Source organism: Protopterus annectens, chromosome 6.part0 (genome assembly GCF_019279795.1).
Source record: "Protopterus annectens isolate FY-2018-M chromosome 6.part0, PAN1.0, whole genome shotgun sequence".
NCBI classification, from domain to species: domain Eukaryota; kingdom Metazoa; phylum Chordata; order Ceratodontiformes; family Protopteridae; genus Protopterus; species Protopterus annectens.
In genome coordinates, this window is record NC_056737.1 from 674,875,047 (window position 1) to 674,897,730 (window position 22,684).

Consider the following 22,684-nt stretch of genomic DNA (forward strand, 5'->3'; position numbering starts at 1 on the left):
AAGGGTCGTGTCATGAAAGGGTCCTTGGACCTCCACCACAACTACCCACTTAACAAACAAATACTAAATGCATAACTCGTAAACAAAAACTCTGACAAAATCAAAACTAAACAGATTTAAACGCCCCAAATCTGAGGCACTTAAATATTGGCATTACTGATTTACAGCGTTTACACTGTAAGAGAACCGGAGGAAGCCAGTAACTCTGATGATTGCCATTATCTGCGAGCATAAGGCATTATATTTTTAATACTATAAATCAACAATTTTACCAGGGAGAGAGAACACAATTCTGACTTCTCAAATCAGAGATTTTGTCCTTGAAAGTCAGGAACAGCAGATAAATATACACTACAGAGCTGCTGTCTGCTTTATTATAACAGATAATTACCCTTTGAAGAATGGGAGGTTCTGCTTAACAATGGTTTAAATGCTTATCTTGCCCTTCGAAGCACCTACGTCTTTAGTTTGTTGTAAGGGACCTGAAACAACACTTGAGTTACAGCTGGAGGTTATCATATTTTTTGCAAGTTAGCATGCCAAACCTTGCTCAGCAGTGCACGCCTCCAAGGGGTGAGAGCATAAATATGCAGTGACTGTACTCACGGAGGATGGTGGTCTAGGTTGCTGAGCAAGTAATTTCACGGTGACTCACTGTTAGCCCCCCCGTCCCCAGATGCACATACAGGTATTCATCAACGAACTGACGTGTGGCCATCACTGCCGGAAATATACAAGTACGTTTAACTCCATAGTGCCTCATAGGTGTCAAAACGTGAATTGAGGTCATGGTAACACGTCGGGATTTTGATCCCTGAAGATTGCGTACGCCTGAGCGGAAATACCAGAGCCAAACAAAAGTGTTACCGTTGCTACATTGGTTTGTCAAGGTATCAGCGTGTCACATGACCAACTCGCTCGGGTAGTCCACCTTCTGCGGCAAATGCAGTAGCTATTTCATGCAGTGCTGGGAATACAGCATCAGGAAGGCTGGAATACATTCCTCGATCTTAAAAGCTGTACTACTTTTAAATCATTATATAGATTCTGGAGCTTTCTGGGCTGCTTAGGACTGCTAGATAAAATACCGAAACTCCACCTTTCCAGTCTGCCCATCACGATTATCTCAAAGCAGGAAGTTGTTTCATAAGAATCGCTTTATTTAGCTCATTGTTTGTCAGGAATGGTTTACGCATTGGATGGAACAGTCATTCAAACCGAAAGACTGACAGGTAAATTGCTTCTTGTGGGTTTCTTATATGTATTCCTTACTGAAATTCCCTGTGCTGTAAGAATAACATTCTAAAATGCTGATGCCAACGTAGGCTTAGTTGCATGTATTGTGTTTTAGGCATTTCTTCCAGTGGTCCTACTTCAGACCGATCAAGGTGTTGGTGTTATTGTACCTGCGTTATCGGTTATTAAAAAATAAGGAAACGATTAAACAGAGCCATGATATGGCATGTGGCTTCCTCTATTTGTAACATGATGGCAGTGTAGAATCCCTCTCGGGTAGTGTTTTAATGCGAAGCAATACGCCAATTTTAACGCTGTATGAAGACGATGTCCACAAACATCACTCTTGTTTGCGTAGCGCCCTTAGCCATAGTGCGTAATACAGTTTCACTGAGCCGTGCTGGAAACAACAAGGAAAAAGAACGAATATGCTTTATGCACTTCCGTGCAAGTAGCATATCAGGTGAAGTACCTAGATACCATAATGCTTTCGGTGGCAGATAAAATAGATGTGCAGTAATCTGTACCTAACAACAGGTGTATACAAGGCAGAGCAGCGCATTAAACTGTTTATATATAGTGGATCGAATCCCTGAAACGTCTTGTGCAGGTGGCATTTCCCCAAGTCAGGATAGCAAGTAAATGTATATTGCTTAATATTGTTTCATTTCTTTTTAATAGCTTTCAGACTCAAAATTTATGTTTCTGTAGTGGCCATGGACTTATTTTAATCTGAGGTGCTAATTAAAAGACTGATTACAGCCTCTCTTAGCCGATATGTTTACTTTGTAACACGGAATGTGGCAGTGGCATACGATGACCAGATTACGCTCTGATTTGTTTATTTAATTTGACAAGTTTACTGGGTACATTTATTTATTTATTTATTTATTTATTTAGCATTTGTTGACCGGGAATGTCCGACTAGGTTCTACAGAGCCTGTTTTCAGCGGAGGCTCGGGGAGAAATGCACATCCCGCAGAATCAAACTACCTATTGCAGGAGTGACCGAGAGAGTGTACAGAATAACGTCGCTCATAGCTCTCAACCTTCCATCTCCAAACTGAGGAACACTAGTCTTCATAATGTGGAACAAATGGGCAAAATGTGGAACACATACTCATGGCTTACTAACAACTTCAACCATGAAAGTCATAGAATGGTTAAAATATGCTGCTTTTACTTATAAAAAAAATATTTTAAAGAATTAGTATCACTAAATGTATGACAAACCTTTTCAATGTGGAACTTTGAGGAACATGAAGTTTTTAAGATCCCCCCAAATGAGGTACGTTCCTCGTAATGAGGTACACTTGAGCGGTATGACGGAGGGTTACCACCTGTCCCACTCTGCGAGGGACAGTCCATCTTTGGGGAGTTGTGTCCTGACAAAAAAATTGTAAAAATGGCAAATGTCCTGAGATTTTAGGACAAATTTGTTTCGTATAGTTTATGTAATAGATAAATAAAACAGTTATTCTGTATCTGAAATACCTAAAGGTTATAAGAAACAGAATACACAACTAAAATGCTACAAGAATAACCTTTTATTTAGGCAAAAAAGTTAAGTTCTATCCTTTGTACTGGCCGTGGGTATGTGTCGGCCTGTACAATCTGATGTTTGTACCAAAAATGTCCCACTTTAACCATTTGAAAAGGTGGCAACCCTAGTATGACGTCGCAAATACACTAAAGAAAATGCAGGTAGTATCTACCGGAGACAGCAGGTGGATAATGTTAGTGCAACCTGCAGCAGTATAAGTATCATCCTAACAATGCCATCCATCCTAAGCAACCCTTTATTTCATGCTGCAAACTTTTAGGAGTAGTATCCACAGACAGACCTGCAGCTACAAGCTTTTACATTACAACAGGCCTATGTATCGCACTATCACTATGTTGAGCTGTCTAACAAAGAGGCAGTTAGAGTTACTGGCACTTAGCTGCAACAGTGATACATTGCAACAAGTCTATGTACAGGTCTGGACTTAAAGTGAAATGATTACTGGACCTACATTACACACACACACCCTCCAGTCCTCACCTCAGAGTCCTTCTCCTTTTGTGCTTCCCCCATACCATTCACATTACTTTTTCTTCCTTTTCTCACATTTTGCCATACTCTAAGCTTTTTCAAGAAGCCATAACTTTCTATATGCTCTGAAGTGCATTTTACACAACCTTTTCATCCAATAATAGCTTGAACAGAAATTATGATTAAGGGAAAATCACTGTTGTGGTTCAGCTTTAGTTTTCCTTGCATCCTTCAACACACCTTTCCTGAACAAGACAGCCCAGTAATAACCATTTAGGAAATAACTCAAATCAGGGCCCAAGAAGCCACAGGTTTACAGATGGTCTGGGATGCATTTTAGAGCATTTTCTCAACATTTTACTCTAATGGTTGCCTAAATAAAAATTATGAAGAAAAAAGAATGTCAGTCTTATTTTTTTCTTTCAAGGCATAATTTGTGCCCAAGGCTTAATTTTCAAAGCTGACAAAATTGTAGCTTAGAGTAAACTAACAAGCCAGTAGTTGTGAGAATATTTAAGTCTTCTCTGGAAATACTGCTTACCTCCCTAACCCTCTAAAAAAGACAAGTCACTGCCTATGCATCCCTCTGGTGTTAGACTGGGATGAAAGCAGAGATTTAAATTGCCTTTGTCATATATTTCAAGTGACTGATGATATACATATACATAGCATGTTCTTCACCCAAGGTAGCCACATGTATATGTGCCTAGTACGTGATTGTGAGAATGATTTCAGTAATATTCAAATTTGTTGCTCCTAGACAGTACACCTCTCACACAAGCTATAGTAACCTTCTTTGTACACCTCTGAGGTCTGTGAGAAACACTGCCCTCAGCTCAAACACAAGCTATAATGACTTCAACCTCTAAGGTTAGACTGTGATGAAAATCAAAGATGTAATATCCACACAATCTCCAGCCTTTCAACAGGGCTGGTTTTAGAATGGGTGTGGTTGTAAACAGAGGCTATTATTAGCTTTATCCTAAAAGGGTCATATCTCAGCACTATTCAGGTTAAACAGCGTATTCAGAAAATTGACACATTTTTCTCCAACAAGCAACAGCTTTGGTGGGGCCCCATAGAGGCAAGGATGATAAAGGAGTCCCCATTATCCATTTAGACAGTCTGGTGAGTGGAGGCAACCAAACTCCAAGAATATCTAAGTGTCGGAATGTTCTGTGATATATGTTATGTCTTAAATATAATTACTTGTTAGGTACATTTTTACTGATGCACAAGAATAATGTCTGTGTCCTGGCTTGCACAGATAAAAATCAGTGATGTTTTTTATACACACACACACACACACACACACACACACACACACACACACTAACATGCATAAGCCACAGCAGTACTAGTTATGTACTTATTTCAGCAAACAGCAATGCCTTGGTACTGCCACACCAGATTAGTGACTGCTGTTTAGCATTTGTCAAACAGCAGAAGCAGTAAGATTTATCTCATTGAGGAGTAATGCATACCTGTCACTGTCAAAAGTCTGATTTGCTGGTAAATCATTCAGGATTACAGTCAATCAATTCAGACATCTGAGTTTTATACTTATTGTCCAAAAATAGATGTTGATGCAAAATATGTTATTCTAGTAACTTTTAAGTGAATTAGAGAAATTTAAACATATTTATGATTCTGAGCATTTATTCTATTATTTTTGGGAATTATACTGAATTCTTAAGTAAAGAAATTGAGTTATAGTATCTGGTGTTCTGGTATTAGTTATAAAACTACCTGAAAGAGAAACTATCCCTGATGATCAGAAACATTAGCTCTTCTTAAAATCCAAAGTTTGATCCTTCTAGTGCTTATATTGTTCATGTTCATTATCATCTTCATCCTAACAGGGTCATATCACAGCCCTGTTCATGTTAAAGAGCATAATTAGGAAATTAATGCATTTTTCATTCCTCATTTTTACCCAGTCAGCAGACACAGACAAAGATGATTCAGCCATGGTTTTGCAGGGACTAAAAGCTGGCTATGTAATTAGTTTTAGTGGAGAAAATGTCCAAAAGCAGGGTTTAACTAAGCCAGGAGCACTATGTCTGTAGTAAAATATTTAATGGCATGCTGATGCCTGTTACTTGACAAAACACCATTACTACAACCAGAAATATCTTTGAATTTTAAAGGAGATATAAATAAGAGTTATTACCCTCATAGTTTAAGTATGCAAGACTGCTGCACTAACTTTGGTTGGTTTTACAGATGTGACAAAATATCAGGATAAGATAACTTGCTGTGGTTGGGGCCAGGGAACAGGGTTCGCTGGTGCCTAAAACCGGCTATGGCAACCTGGCAGCCGATGGTCATCTGGGGCACGCAAATAGGGAAAAGGAAAATACAGAATATGGACACAAGCGAGTCGCAATGATAGAAACTGTAGAGGTACAAGTGCACATAAGTTGCTAGAATACTGAAGAATGTAACAGGAGAATGTGTGAGTCTATTTAATGTGATGCTGCAACGAACGTGCATAAATATATTTTGTGAGTGCCATTTAAACGCCCCGCAGCAATTTGTTAAATGCCTCTTGTTTTCTGTTATGCTTTCTAAGAAAGGTGCGATAGGGAATTAGGCCGCTGCCCCCAGCACAACATTATTGTACTTTCACCCAAAAAAGTTAATCACATCATCAGCAGCAGTGTTTCATTATCCCTTCAGAATTTTGTAACAGTAGTATTAAAATGATCAATTGTTATTTTGGATCTCCCCAAAATGTATGAGTACACTTCAAATGAAAATAACTGAAATGAGAAGGCTGAGAACAGAGGGTTGTTTGAAATTAATGGTCATGGGGGAAAGTCCCCCCACCATGTTAAGGAGCACCACATCTCTGCAGTTGGCACCCACCTCCTCTTGGATGCAATGTAAAGACGATGTAAATGTTTATTTTTTTGCACAAGAGCTTGTCTATATTCATTCCTCAGCAAATTAAGAGAAATAAACTAACTGTGAAATGCGGTGCTTTGATTTGTACAAATGTGTTTACATGTGCTTTGACAGAAGAAATGACACCCAATTATTTTGGGGTTTACTGACTTAATTGATACACATGTCCTGGCTGCCACTCACTAGTTTTGACAAGTGCATTAACTCTCACTAACTTGTTTCCTTTAATGTTTTCTAGCTCTACCTGAACACTGGTCCTAACACTAAAACTGCCACTTAGTCCCCAATTCTCCCTAAGTCTAAAACCCTTCCCCTCCCTAAACCTACAAAGGTAGGTTCATTTGGGTTTATGAAGTAGCAGCTCTCCCTGACAGAAGACTTTAGGTTAAATTAGTAGTGAGCAAGTAGGCAAAGACTGCCTATTTCAGGAGATGCCCATGAGTATGTGCTGTTTTAGTTAATTTTAAATATGTATGTTATCAGGTTGTACCATTAATCTGTAAGGCGATGAGTTCTGTTGCTTAGGCTCTGTAAGGCTCTGTAATACTGAATGGTTTATCTTTTTTTTTTTATTTCTTGTCCTGGAAACTGTGTAACAGCAGTTACCCTGCTAGTTTTGTTTCCCTGGTTGTTTCATAATAACTTCTTGACAAGTCTGGTAGTATTATCTTAATTTGCTCACATAAGTATAACTGTCTGTGCTTGTGTGAATTTGTTGTGTGTGAGCCTGGGTCATGTCTGGAAAGGGCCTGTTTGACCAGCTCACCTACCCAGTTAGCAAACCGAAGTAAATAAAATCAAGATAAATATATACTGCCATATTTGTGTCGCCTTTAGGTAGCTCTAAATTGAAACTCCTTTATTTGTAGCTATCATGGCTATGGATTTGCGTATAAATGATAAGTACATATTGAGCATATTTCCTTTTCCAGGGTCTATTTTCTTTTCATGTAAAATGATTTACACATTGCCACAGATAAATGCATTGTGGCTTAGCTTTTTTTTCTCATGAAACCCTTTTCTGACTTTTAGCCTCTTCAGTACACACCATAATAGGCTTGCATAAGGTCATGTATTCATTTCTGCAGAACTGGTCTCACTGTTATATCTTACTGCTTGTTGGAGATGAGACTTATAGCCCCAGAAAAGTCCAGCAGTATGTAGGGATGCCACAGTGGTGTAGTAAACATTACTGCTTCACAATGCTTGTTTTTCCAGTTTGACTCCAAGAAAAGGTGACCATCATCACAGCAATGATATTTTACTATGCATCCCTTTCTGTAGCATGGTGGTGCTATGCCAGAACACAAGTGTAAAGATTCAGCATCTGCCCATGTGACACTAAGTCCTCTGTGCTGTTTAATGCAGTACAGTCGTGTTCTAAATCTTTCTGAGTACCCCCTCATAATGTCACTGTCTCCAAAAAATCATAGAGGAGGCAGTATAGAATTAGAGTACAAAGTGAGTAGAATGAATGGATCAAAGAAAAAGGAGTGCCAATAAATGTCATATTGTAATGACACATAGTACATTGAGGGAGTACGGTGTAGAATCATGGCAAATGTCTTTAGCCCTTCTTGGATAGAACACGTTTCAAATTTAATAATAAAATAATACTAACCACATAGAGTAACCCAGTGGTGAAGATGTGTGGAAATGTATTCTGTGACAATAGTGGTCCTTTAAATAGTAACTGGAAGTTAAGAATAATATGATGGTTTATCTGAGGCCGTATAGGGGATGGGACAAGTGTATAAATGTTGTATAAATACAGAACATGTTGCAGTTGGGCAAGGAAGTGCGTATGGCTTAATAGGGCTTGTGAAAAGAAATGATCTAGTTCATGCAGATAAATGACTAATTACGAGTACAAGCAGAGTGTAGATGAGAGATACTTTTGTGCTATCTCCAGTAGCCTGGTTTCACAATAAAGTAACTAATATAGTCAATTTTCATAGCTTACACAACAAATGGACCCCCCCCATAATTCATTTTATTAGTTGTCAAGCAACATAGATCAGATATTATGTAAAAGATGTATTGTCACTATGTTTGAGCATATATTTGCATTGAAACCTCTGGTTTAGTTCACCATTGGGGAATATGACCCTGTACAGTAAGTCATTGTTTCAATTTTTGACCATAGCTAGTGAGCTGGCATAAGCATGAGAATTTTTAGTGTGTGTGTGTGTGTGTGTGTGTGTGTGTGTGTGTGTGTGTATATATATATATATATATATATATATATATATTATGTGTGTGTGTGTGTATGTATGGGTGGCATTAAGATGATTGCACAGAAAAATAGTTGGTCCAGCTGATTGAAAAGCAACTCATCGGACATTGCCTGCTATATTTTGGTGCAAGATTGGGGACAATGGGGATCAGGGAGTTTGCCCTTTCCCCACTATAGAGTGATCTTGAAGTTGAAAGAGATATAATTAGCAGGTGGTGTGGGGAGCACAGGAAGGCTTGCCCCCAACCATTTTTATTGATCTTATTGCTCTTGATTGTACGAGTATAGGACTAAGAGTCATATACTGATATATATGTAAGGATCGAGTGAAGAAAGGAACAAGGGGACTTTTGAACAGTTATTAATGTTGCAGAAAAGAGTGGAAGGCCGATAACAAAAAGGAGGAAGTTTTGAGTTCTGTTTTCTTCTAGCAGTTTAGTGGACCAGCCCCTTTGGTCATAGGTTCATAGGTAGGTACTAGGCTATTGGCCCTAGGGCCTGTACAAGCCTAGCCAAAACGGTACCCTGGCTTTCGCCACCCAAGAAAATTATTTTCCTGTGCCCCTGTCAAGCAGAACCATAGAAGTGATCCCCGGGGTGAATTTCCTATTACCCATCCAATCATCAAGATTTTTCTTGAAGAGTGCTAATGAGGAGCTCTGTTTGACATAGGGAGTCTGTTTCAGAGTATGGGAAGACTCTGGGACAGGAATCTATCCTTCCAGCATGTTCTGTTTATTGTGGTGACAAGGTTTAGGTCCTTAGAGCATGTAGCTCATGGGGATTGGGATTTCTTTAAGTGGAGCATGTCCAACAGCTGTGGGTTTGACAGCTTTGTATGTTAGGCAGAGATCGCCTCTGAGTAGGCAATATGCGACAGAGTAAAGCTTGAAGTTTTTTGAGATTGTCTGCGTAAGGCATCTGTTTGAGGCTAGTAATCCTCTTTGTGAGGTATTTCTGCGGCCTTTCCAGTTGTTGTAGATGTCTTGTGAGTACATACCAAAAGGGGCGTTGTACTCTATAATGGGTCTAATGAGTAATGAGTAGAGGGGAACAATGACCTCTTTTTTTTTTTTTTTTTCCTGGATGAGAAACCTTTTGTGATGAGGTGTGCCACATAGAAGGATTTCCTGACCACTGTGGCGATGTGATTATCAAAGGAGAGACTGCTGTCCACTTGTGTCCCAAGGTCTCTTATCACACTTTCGGTGTTAAGTAGACTACCGCCTATGTGGTAGTTCATGGGTACAGAGTTTTTACCAAAGGGGATGAAAATGCACTTTTTGGCATTGAGCTTGAGACCATGGCTTTGACACCTGGCATCTGTCTCAGTGAGGCCCTTTTGTAGGATGTCCACATCATTAGGAGTTTCGATTATGGCTCCTAGTTTGCAGTCTTCTGCAAATTTAGTTAGCCAAAGACCTTCTGTGTTAGCCTGTACTTCAGAGAAGTAGATACCAAACAGGAGAAGACCCAGGACTGAACCCTGTGGTACTCCACTTGTCATTGGTCTGAAGTCTGATTTGGAGTCTGCTACTTTCATAGTGCGGGTTCCATCAGTAAGCCAGATGGCAACCCATCTTGTGACATAGGGATTTATACCTAGTTTAGTGAGTTTATCTATAATTCCAGAGTGGGGGAATGGTGTCAAACGCCTTGGTGAGGTCTAGATAGGCTGTTTGAACTAACCTTACCCTCCTCTGTGGTTTTGGTGACTACTTCAGAGAAGTCTGTCAGGTTTAGGAGACATGATCTGTCTTTTACAAACCTGAATTGTGTGGGATCCAGAGTTTGCAGATCTCCAATGTCTTTGTTTATGAGTTCCATGATGATACGTTCCATGGCCTTGCAGACCAGGCTCGCCAGGCTAATGGGATGGTAGTTCCCAGGGTCTGTCATGGGCCCCCCCCTTGTGGAGTGGGATAACCGTCGTGGTGCACCATTCAATGGGCACAAAGCCTGAGGTGAGGCTATGATTGAACATGGTACTTAGGTGGGGTGCCAGTTCATTCTGTAGTTTGTGTAGAAGGCAGCCTGGGATGTTGTCAGGTCCCATGGATGCTGTGTTCTTGGCTTTAGAGAGTGAGGTTTTTACCTGTGCAGCCGTGATTACAGGAACTTTGCATTCTTCCTGTATAAAGATGGGCCCTTTAGGGGGTGAGAGGGGGGTAAAGTGAGCACTGAACCTATCAGCTAGGATGTTGGTAATATCAGTTGGTTCTGTATATATTTAGTGTCATTGTAGTGTAACTCAGAGCAGATCTGAGTGTTGCCATTGAGATTCTTGACATAGCTATAAAATGCTTTGTGGTTGAATTTAGAATCAGTGGCGATTTTGTTTTCATAACTAGCTTTGGAGGATTTTTTGGAGGATTTTATGAGGGATCTCAGCTTCTTTCTGAGGCTGACCAGGGAGTTCCTCCAATCAAGGGATTTTACACTTTTTTTTTTTTTTTTTTTTTTTTTTTTTGTGTGTTTATGGCAGAAGACCACCAGATTGGTTTCCTTATTTTTGGAGGATAGCATCTTGGTTCTGTTAGGGATAGCATGATCCATGCACTCGTGTAAGTGCTTATAAAGTGCATTTGTGTAGGATTTAGCAGTCGTACCTCTATTGTCCATGGGTGTCATGAAGTTTTCCACTTCTGTCTTAAGAAGCTTGAAGTTGGCTTTTTATGGTTGTTTTCCTAATGGGGGGTGAGAGCGGGATGTGGATGTGTAGGGTGATTAGCGTGTGGTTGGGTCTGACCAACGAGGAGCTGACCTCTGGTGTGGAACACTGGTCACCCATGTTGGTGATGACCAGGTCTAGGATATTGCTGCCCCTGGTGGGGGTGTGGATGAGTTGATGATTTCCAGAAAACGTTGAGCAAAAGGGTCATGCCTGCCTGGGCTACAAGATCGGAGAGCTCCTCCATGTCTCTTTTCATATAGTCCAGGGAGGTACATCTCAGGTCATACCAACATGGACAATGACAGGGTCATATTTGTACGTGTTGTGGAGTGACCTGAGTGCATGCGTTATGTGGTGGATCCTGGCACCTGCCAGGCAGCTGACAGTAACTTTTTCCATGTTTAGCCTGGTGAGTGGAACATCAATGTGCCTGACTACAGAGCCACCTATGACTAGAGTGTTGGGTACGTTATGCCTTATGGGCTGTAGTTGAGTGGCACACTGAGTATGTGGACTATGTGTCATTTGGGTTGTGTTGGGGGGGTGGAGGTTACTTGCATTTCGGCTTTGGAGATCTCTGTTGCAGGTTTTTACTGAGAGCCTCTGCGAATGTAGGTGTGTGTTTTGTGCTTCTGTGTGTGTGTTTTGGTGGTGTAGGTTTTGAGGGACTATGTGATGAGTGTGGTGCGGTGCGTGTTTACTTTCTCCTCTTGACTGTCTAGTCCAGTCTTCAGTGAAGAGAGCTTTGCTTCCAGTTAGGCTATATAAGTGCATCTCTCACAGGTCGTAGTGTTGGGTTGTGGGAGGAGAGGGTTGTCTGTGTACATGAGGCAATTGCTGCATTGTCCCGAGATGCCCAGATTCATCAGGTAGACAGGAGAAAACAGCGGGAGCTGACTTTTAGACATGCCTGAGTAGGTGCTTATTTATTAAGTACTAAAAACTGTTTTCCTCTAGACAAGTGAGGAAAGTTGAGTGCTGTAGTAATTTGTAACTTATTTAGTGCTTACAATGAGTTCTGAACAAGTGCTGAGCTAAATCAAACAGATTTGAGTGCTAAAACTAAAAAGCTGGCTAGTTGCAAGGGAAAATTTGAAGAACAGACTTTATGGCGCCAGGAATAGTTTAACCCTAGTTAAGTAAGGGGGGGGGGGTGCGCTCAGGAGCTCACAAACAGTCCTGGACACAGCAAATCCGTATCTGGACAAGACCTGCCACAGGAAATGGGGGAAGCGAGCTTAGAATTTCTTTTTTTCTTCAGTAAAAGTGGAAATGGAGAAAGCTGGGTTAATTCAATGTTAGGAATCTTGAGTGGGTTGGCCTTCACAAATGTTCTCTATTAGATTGAATGAACTAATGATACTAGACTGGGAGGAGTGTCACAGATCATATATACAGTATGGACGGGCAACTGCAAAGCCACCAAGTATAAGAACACCACAACACTAGGGAAGGTGGGTGGGAAATTACAATTCCTAGCTGTAGAACACAGAAACCTAAAAAAAAAATCAAAAATGCACAGAAAAGCTTGGATAGAGCACTCACAAACAGAAAATACAACCCTCAGTATGAAAAAGCAGTTTGGGGCGGCCACGGTGGTGCAGTGATTAGCATTGTCACCTCACAGCAAGAGGTTCTCCAGTCCGATCCTCGGCTGGGGTGCCTTCTGTGCGAAGTCTGCATGTCCTCCCTGTGGTCACGTGGGTTTCCTCCCATATCCTAAAGACATGCTGTAGGTGGATTGGACACTCCAAATAGGCCCTAGGTGTTAGTGTGTGCCTTCCATGGAAGGTTGGACGCTGGGCTGGCAACTCGACACTGTAAAAACTCCACTGCCAATCATGAGCGGACAGGTGATCCGCTGTGGCGACCCCTAACCGGGAAAAGCCGAAAGAAGAAGTATGAAAAAGCAGTTTACAGTTAAGTACATCAGTAAACATGCAATTGGAGTAATGAAACGGTATCTAGCATTGAAAAATACAGTTAAAACAGTACATAAATGCAGAAAAACAATAAAAAAAGCTTTATAACAGTGCAAAATGTAGTAGATCAACTCTGTATAGCACAATTATAAGCATTTCAGAAGTGCATTTCAGTGAAATAAGTGTAAGAAATCACTTATGGTCAATAAACAAAGGTACGTATAACTAAATTAAAAGAAAGAGATAATGGACATACTTGAGAAATGTAAGACAGTGGGGGTAGTCTAAAGAAAAGCAGATATAATGTAAGAGGAAAGGAGTTGTTCTTGTTGTTGTTTTTATATTATTTAAGATTAACAGACTAGTCACAGAACTAACTACTAACTAACTGAGAGGAGGAGATTATTTTTAATTTTATTGACTTAAAAAGAAAATAAGAATGTACAAACTTTTTATTTACATTTGTTTACCAGGAATATCTGGCTGGGTAGATCTCATTTTTAGAAAGTTCTGTGGTAGAAAAGCACACAACAAAAAAGAAAGAAAAAATAAATGTATACATATATATACATATGTATGTATGAAACAGACATAAGTAGATAATTATGTATACAGATAATGTGAAAAAATATAAATGTAACTAAATACAGTTCTATCTACTTACTAGTAAACAAGCAGTGTATATGCATATGTAATACCAATGTAGCTGAACTTGCATAAAATTCAGGACTGATCCATACAATGGTAGTAAGCCTACAGTACAGTGAGGTACAGGGAATTCCAGATGCAAGTCTGCAATAACATTGTAAGCGCTGGGCCTGTAGCAATTTAAGGACATATTGGAGGAATGGGGATAGTGAATCAGTCTAGAGAAAATATTTGTGAAGAAATAGAGTTGTAAGTATATACAGTGGATATAAAAAGTTTACACAACCCTGTTAAACTGCTAGTTTTTTTGTGATATAAAACACTCAATTGAAAAACAAAGAAATCTGTTGGGGGAAAAAATATAAGAAATAAAAAAACTTAGAATTAGCTGGTTGCATACGTGTGCACACCCTTTCTATTTATTATTAGAAATTGTAGTAGTTAGTTATGCTCTGTAGTACGTTATATGCAAGTAGACAGTAAGTGTTGTATGCAGCTAAGGCAGTAACAAAGCAGACAAATTAAAATGGCAACCAGTTCTGTACAATCTGACCAGCTGTAACAGTGCTCCATGAAGCCATATGGTAAGGTTAGTAAAGCATGCAGTGCAACTACAAGTATCAAACATAATGCCAGCTTCTAAACCGCACTATGAAGTTGCTGCTGAGGATGAGAGCATTCTCTCTGTTGCACCTCTGTAGAAGGTGGAGAGAATATGAGGAGGAAGCTTAGCATTACCAGCATTCAGAAATTCATGCAGATGCTGTATTTGTAGTCATGTGTGACTCACTGAAATGGTTCGTTCATTGTAACGGTACATTTGTAGAAAGAGGTTTTCTACAGTTTGAAGCAGAATACTTTTTTGTCGACTTAAGAGTTAATGGGTGCTAGACTGGGGAGCTGCACTGGGCACTACATAAACTAGGTACTGCTCTGTTTGGCTAGGCTTTTTCACAGGCCCAGTGAAAGTATTTGCATGATCTTTCTTCAGGCCACATCCATAGCAAGGTCCACCTGGGCCATCCTGCATCAGGAACCACAGAAATCTATAGGCAGATCCCCTGGTTTATCTCAAGATTATTCTTCTAGCTGAGGAAGCAACTTTCTAATTTTTGCCTTCTAGGCTACAGCCTTTTGTACACTATTAAACCAGTAATCAGCTTCTTTTTATTCTTGTAGCTAATGCAGTTAATTACCTGGCTAAGTTTTGTGAGAATTTAAAGACACAAGGCACTTGTAAAGGCATATGTCCCATTTTCAGTATAAAATATATCACAACTACAGGTTTTGGATTCGTACATATAGTTTGTAAGACCTATGCAACCCATCAGCATTGCTGTTACCTTGTCCAGGTCTATGAGTGATGGTATGCTAAAAGGATTGGTGTCATAGTGGCCAGAGGTACAGCTTTGTACTGCCATCATCCCCTAAAAGAAGTCTCCAAACTCAAAATATACCTCCATCAAAAATCTGACTAAAAGTGCTTTTCCACCAGACATATCACCTATACCTAACTGCGTCCCACCTACATCAATTCGGCTTTGCCCTCTGTTCTCTCCTTCTGCTTCCCACTCATATTTACTAGTAAAATTAATCCAAATTAGTTTTTCTACTTTAATAATATAAAATCTCAATAACTGAAGAATTCATGAGGAACAGATGTACTAAGGATCCAAATAACCCCAAAACACACTTTATGCACTGGAGGAACACCACTGGAACACTTCTTAGCATAGTTAATATTTAATAGTCACTTTAATCGAAAGACTTCATCAGAAATACAAACTCATACATACATTTCCAAACTCATTATAGTAATGTATTTTGGCTTTTCCCAGTTAGGGGATATCACAGTGAAACTCCGGTCAGCTAATGATTGGCAGTGGATTTTTTACGGTGCTGAGTTGCCAGCCCGATGCCCAACCTTCAAAAAAGGCACACTCATTCACACACGCACCTGCCTGCATGTCTTACACACGCACCTGCCTGCATGTCTTAAAACGTCACTCGACCGCGGGGAGGACATGCAGACTCCACACACAAGGTGCTCCAGCTGAGAATCGAGCAGGAGAACCTCTTGCTGTGAGGCGACAACACTAACAGCCACGGCTGTTTCCAAACTCTTTATACAAATTTAAAATATGTAACAGCCAATCCTTTCACAGACCCTATTAAACAGTAAAAAAACAATTCAGCTGAAGTCAAATGAAACTTTAACCCTTACTTGCATAGCCATTTTCCTATCTGCCAAAAAACACTTTTAATGTCATTTAGACCTGGTGGATGGACTGCTGCTAATTTAATCTGCCACTCAGTCTCTTCTTTTAACTTGATTCTTAAACTTTCCCCCTATCGTATCCTCATTAACTAATTCCAAGACTGCAAATAAAAAAATTAGGTAAAAGAATAAAAGAGCATATGTATGCTATTAAAACTAAAGATGGAAATAATGCATCATATAGGTATTCCATTAGATGCAAAACCTACAAAAAATTGTAGGCCTTTTATTGCCATGCCTTATTCTTTTTAGGTATATTCTGCCCTTTTTTCTGAGCCATTTATTATTATTATTATTATTATTATTATACTTCCTGCTGTTCTCTCCTTCCTCTGTATACATTTTTGTTCCATTATCTTTGCTCCTGAACTCTTTGTATGTCTGCATTTCTGCATGTAGACTAAATTAAGCCAATCTTGTATTGAAGACATGTTACAGTAATTTTGTGTTCATTTTTCTTGCTTTAAAATGACCTTAATCATTTTTTCAGTTTGTTCTTTGTTTGATGTGCATCTCTATATAATGTTTTCCCAATTCTTTGTTTTTTGTTTCTCTAACATTAAGCTAGTTTGTGTGTAAAGTAAGACCTACTTTTATCTACAAAGAGAGTGAAACAAATGTGAATGTGATTGCTGTTTTTTGAAGAAGCACACTTTTTCTGTGGGGGTGGGGCTCACTGCAGTTATTTCACTGCTGTATAGATAGTGTGTGAGGAGTATTACCTGCTAAGGCTTTATAGAGTCTGAGACAGTGAAATTTTTACTGCTTGCTACACTTAAGGTAACAGAAACCTGGTCTGACAGTGAGATTATTATGCTTTTTCAGTGCTTAGTATCACCAGCTGCTTATTACGTTGCCATAGAGTGTGACACTAAAATTTATAACACACTTACAAAGGATAGACATAAAAAACATAGCTGGCTGAGGCCTGAGTTGGCAGGGATTTTATTACTTTGTTCAAGTTTAACAGATTGTGATCTCCTTTCTGTGTTCTGAAATAACCTTCTAACAATTGTGTATCAAAATAGTGTTTACTGTACACAGTGAGTGTTATTGTTTTATTTCACACTGTGTTAAATCACACTGGATGTTGTTTTATAATACCTCAGAGGTTTTTGATATGTACAAATTTTATGTGTTTTAATGATTGTAGAACATTTCTCCCCAGGATTCCACTGAACATGAGGAATTCCCAGTTGGATACTGCTGTTTAACAGATTAAACAAATATACAGATCAATTAATTAACCAGTGCTTAAGTTGGAAGACTTGCATGCTATCTTGCAGTCATATAGCAGTGTGATGTGCATCGATCTATCTAGCTGCCTGTCTGTCTCTATGTATGCACACATGTATATATCTGTGTGCATGTGTGTGTATGTATATATTGTAAGAATTGATAAAACTGTAGTATACTGTAACTGGAAACAACTGAAATAAGACCTGAATAAAAGTCTTTATCTGTTAATTACCTAAACACGTGCTGAACAAGTACAAGTCTGTCCTTTATGGGCTAAGCCTTGTGTACTTTTCAGAATGAATTCTCCAAACACTGTAGTTCCATTAATAAGGCTTTATTAGATGTTCACAGTATCCGAATACTGTTTTTATCAACACTGCTGATAAACAATAACAGTCTGTATAAATTTTGGAGTGCTGGTTAGTAATAATAGTGCTGCTAAATATATCCAAAGTTTCTGCACGTCTTCTGATTGTCCTAAATAATGTAAACTGACCAGTCTTTTATTTGACAGTCTTCTGTACTCAGGTTTAAGTATCTGTATTGTAGCTTAATCTTCTATGTAATGTCAGATCGAACAAACTAATTGACTGACTTACTGACTTCCCTAACTGTATCTGAAGTATATTTTAATAATACCAAAGTCCTGTAATGATTTACATGCTGCCTCAGGCCTTGTCTTGTTTGTGCTTTGCTTAACATTCCATTAAGGAACATTCTGTAGCTGGCAAGATTGTATCTTTCCCTAAAGAAAAGAATATTCTGTATTTCTGTATTTTCTGCACATTTCATGCTTGTCTTTCCATTCTAATGCACTGTCTTTCTCTGAAACTGAATGCATACATGTCTGATACTACATATTTTAGCTTTTCTGCATAATGCCTAATAACTACTTTTAAAAGGAGATCCCTAATTTAATGTATATGTATGTGTGTGTGTGTGTGTCGACAGTAGAGAGTCGATATCTGAATGCAGCCTTCCAAAGTTTTCGAGTAGTAAAAACTGCTTGCGTGTGAAAATTTATTCTTTATTGCCCACTGGAATCTGAATGGTTAAAGTGTATTCCCTGCGTGCAGAAAATAGTTTTTAGAAGTTTTTTATCCTGTTCAATTAAATGTTGTAATTATCTGAACAGATTGAATGTCTGAACTACCCTAGGTCCCAATTAGTTCGGGTAATCGTGTGTGTGTGTGTGTGTGTGTGTGTGTGTGTGTGTGTGTGTGTGTGTGTGTGTGTGTGTATTATATGTAATAAGCTTCCCTACATCTCTGAGTGTACATTGGATGAGGATCTAACTGTACAACTTCATCTTGTTGATGCTGAGCTTGCCAATTGCTCTTTTTCCATAGAAGATAATTTCCAGTATAGAGTTTGTAAGTCTGCACCAGCAGTATTTCATTTATTTTCACAGAAAATATATATAGGACTACTTTTACATTACTGAAATTCTGTAAAAAATGAAGGCTAAATGCTCGAGAACAGAATAACAAAACTTACAATGCTGAGCCACGTCTTTTTTCCCAGGACAAGTAAACACTTCCCCAACGTGGGGACATAGCCGGCTTTAGGCACCAGCGAACCCTGCGGTCGCTGGGGGCCCCCAACCACTGCAAGTCTGCCAAAACAAAAGCTAGTACATGAATCTTGCATATTTTAATAAACCAGGTAGGTAATGACTCTGATTTATATCTCCTTTAAAATCCAAAGATATTGCTGGTTATAGTAACAGTGTTTTATCAAGCAACAGCTTTCACAATTCCATTAAATATCTTACCACTGACATAGTGCCCTTCGCTTAGTTAAACCCTGCTGTTGGACATTCTCTCCACTAAAACTAACATATCCAGCTTTAGGTACCTGCAATACCTGTTGCTGCAGGGTCCCCCCTTAATTATCCTTGATTGTGTGGGGGCCCCACAAATGCTGTGGTTAATTTGGGGAAAAATGAGGAGGAAAAATGTATTAATTTCCTGATTAAGATTAAGTTGTTTATTCTGAACGGGCTATGATATGACTGTGTTGTAATAAAGCCGGTAATGAACATAGGCAAGGTAAGCACTAGAGAGATCATCCACCCAGCATGACTGATCTCAATGCATACCTTAGAGTTTAAGAACAGCTGATGCTTCTGATCTTCAGGGATGGTTTTCTCGTACTGGGAGTTTTATAAATACTGGCAGAAGAGCAGATACTATAACTCCCAACTTCTTTGATGAAGAGTTCAGCACAATACCAATAATACCAGAATAAAGGCTCAAAATCAGGAGCACATTTTAAATATTACTCTAATTCAATTAAAACGTTAATAGAATAACACACTTTGCATCAACATGCATTTTTTTTGTTCAAGAAGTATAAAACTCTCAAGTCTGGATTTATTGACTTTCTGTAGTCCTGAATGATTCACAAGCAAATCAAACTTTTTATGAAGGACAGAACAAAATTATTTGCAAAATTAGGGAAGGTCTGTGAAATCGGGGACAGTGGCAGGTTTGCATTACTCCTCATTGAGGTAAATAAAAGTGACTTACACCTGCCACTGTTTAACTGCTAAATAGAAGTCACTGATCTGGTGTGCCAGTACCAGTGGTACAAAAGCACTATTGCTACGGCTTAGTGTGTGTGTGTGTGTGGGGGGGGTTGTGTGGTTATTACATCTCCTCAACCCAAACTGTCAAAGGCAGCTACTTGTACGGATTCCTGAAGTGTGGTCATTATTTTCTTTTACTTTTCTCATAGACCGCGAGGTGTACAAAGAAGGTTACTATGGCTTGTGTAGGGGCAGGGTACTGTCTAGGAACAACAAAACAGAATAAATTACTGCAGTCATTTATTTGTTTCACTTTCCTCACAATCACACTTCAGGAATGCATACAAGCAGCAGTAAATAAAATACATGACTGTGACAGCTTGAACCTCTGCTTTCATCCCAGCCTAACACCAGAGCAATGCTTAGACAGTCTTTTTTTTTGGGGGGGGGGGAGGTAGGGAAGCAGGCAGTTCCCAGATAGGACTTATCCAGACAACTAGTTTGTTTATTGTTGCTATAATTTTGTCATCTTTGAACATTAAGTCTTGGGTACAGCTTATATCTTTCTTGAAAGAAAAAAAAAATAAGACTGAAATTCTTGTGTTTCTTATTTATTTAGATCACCACTGGATTAAACAGCTGGGAAAATGCTCTAAAATACATCCCAGAACATCTATAACTCTCTAGCTTTTTGGGCCCTGGCTTATTTGAGTTCTTTCCTGACCAGCTCAGCGCAGTAATAACCATTTAGGAAATAAGTGTTGAAAGGATGCAAGGAAAGCTAGAGCTGTACAGCAACACAATTTCTTTCCTCAATCATAATTTCTGTTGAAGTCATCATTTGTTGAAATGATTGTGTAAAAAGAAAAAAATCTTTAAAATGCACTTCAGAGCATATAGGGAGTTATGGCTTCTTGAAAAAGCTGAAGAGTAAGGCAAAGTGAGAGAAAATGAAGAAAAAAGTAGTTTACATAGTATGGGGACCCCAAGATTAGGGGAAAACGGGAAGATTGGAGGGTATGTGTGTATATGGGGTGGGGGTGCTGAAACAGTAGGTCTAGGGTGCCATTTCACCTAAGTCCAGACTTGTGTATAAAATTGCAGTGTAGCATTGTTGCAACTAAATGCCAGTAATTGTGAATATCCCTTTGTGAGATGGTCCAACATAGTGTGGTACACAGACCTGTTGTAATATGAGTATTGTAGCTACAGATCAGTCTGTATGCAGTACTACTAAAAGTTTGCAGTATGAGCTAAAATATTGCTTAGTAAGGGTGGCAGTGACAAGGTGATACATAGACTTGAAGTGCCCAGGGGACCCCCAACTTGAAATCTGCTGGGGCCCCCCAAAATGCTAACACCGGCCCTGCGTGGGGAATAATGCCTTTTTCCCCACTGTAGTAAGATCCTGGACTTGGTATATTTAGTTAGGGGTATGTGGGGGGCATAGCCCCCACCTAGGTGGGTTTAGATCATACAGTGTGTTGTAGTGTAGTTTTGGGCAAGTGTTTACTTGCCCTGGAAAAAAGATGCGCTTCGGCATTGGAAATTTCATTATTCTGGTCTCGATCATTTGAACTTCGGTTTTATGGAATTTCACTAATGTAAAGTAGACCCATATATACATATGATGTGCATATGTGCCTTTACATGTATAAATCTACATAGATAGATATGTATGTGTGTGTACACACACACACACACACACGCACATATACAAAATCGAGCTTTTATAGGCAGCCTATGTTCAGGTTTTCTAACTGACACACTTGCTGTTCTTTTAGTTTTGCTTGCCTTTACTTTGTAATCATTACTACTGCTTGCTTTGTAACTGTATGTTTATCCAGTGCAAGAAGAATACATTAAATTGGTCATATGTAGCTTAAATCTCAGTGGTGCATTTGCTAGTCCTTTTTCCCCTTTGTTTTTTGTGAACTGGTCTTTCTTGCACTATTTTTCAGCCATGTTGTGAGCCATGAGGTTAAGGCTATACTGTGTGTGTGTGTATGCACAAAGACCTTTTTAAAGTAGCCAGTGTAGCACTATACATCTGGTGAAAAGTCTGATTGCATTGGAAAAAACCCAGCCAGACACGGTTTACAGATCTCGCAAGTTTAATGACTAGGAGATACAGTTTCAGCTCTAGACCGTGGAGCTCAAACACATGAACAGTCTGCTGGCTCAGGAAGTTTCAAATGTTTACTCTTAGCTGAGCTAGCAAATATGCCCCCTGTGCAAATGATTGGGGTTGTCTGTCAGCGATGTAAGATTTTAACATTGTATTCCTAATTTTTCTGGTGCTTATGGTGGGTTAAGTTCAAGTATGCAAAGGAAAGGAAAGAAAAAGGGGGAACTACAATTGGGATCTCTGACTGGATTGGCGAGTTGCAGCTGTTTCAGAGATGGCATTCACTAAGTTCATAGGTTCATACTAGGCTATCTGCCCTAGGGCATTTATAAGCCTAGCCAGAGTGTGTTTGGCTTTCGCCACCCATTTTAAATTAATTTTGCTATGCCTTTTTTTGAGGTTAGTATACTGTGCCTCTGTCTAACAGTGACACAGAAGTGATAGCCAGGGTAAACCTACGATCTCCCATCCACTCATCAAGATTCCTCTTGAAGAGAGTCAATGTGGGACTCTGCCTAACCTGGACTGGGATTTTATTCCAGAGTGAAGGGAGCCTCTGGGTTATGAATCTGTCCCTCCAGCATGTCCTATTTATTTCAGTGCTGAGGTTCAAGTCTCAAGCGTAGCTCGATGGGATTTGGATTTTTGAGGTGCAGCATGTCCATTAATTCCGGGTTGGACATGGCTTTATACGCCAGGCACAGATCGCCTCTGAGCAGGCGGTATGCCACTGAGTAGAGCTGGAGTTTCTTTAACCGGGCAGAATATGGCATCTGTTTGAGCCCTTTGATCCTCTTGGTGAGGTACTTTTGGGGTCTTTCCAGTTGCTGCAGGTGTCTGGTAAGGTA

At 39.5% G+C, this 22,684-nt stretch overlaps 1 protein-coding gene across 1 annotated transcript in view; it reads left to right on the forward strand.

Annotated features, from left to right (window-relative positions):
* Positions 1-687: 687 nt before the first annotated feature.
* LOC122803876 overlaps positions 688-22,684 on the forward strand; it is a 169,472-nt gene continuing 147,475 nt past the window's right edge. Inside the window, exon 1 of the mRNA XM_044073556.1 lies at positions 688-1,232. Within this exon, the coding sequence (XP_043929491.1) occupies positions 1,184-1,232 (49 nt within the window). The 5' untranslated portion in view covers positions 688-1,183. The remainder of the gene's footprint in view (positions 1,233-22,684) is intronic.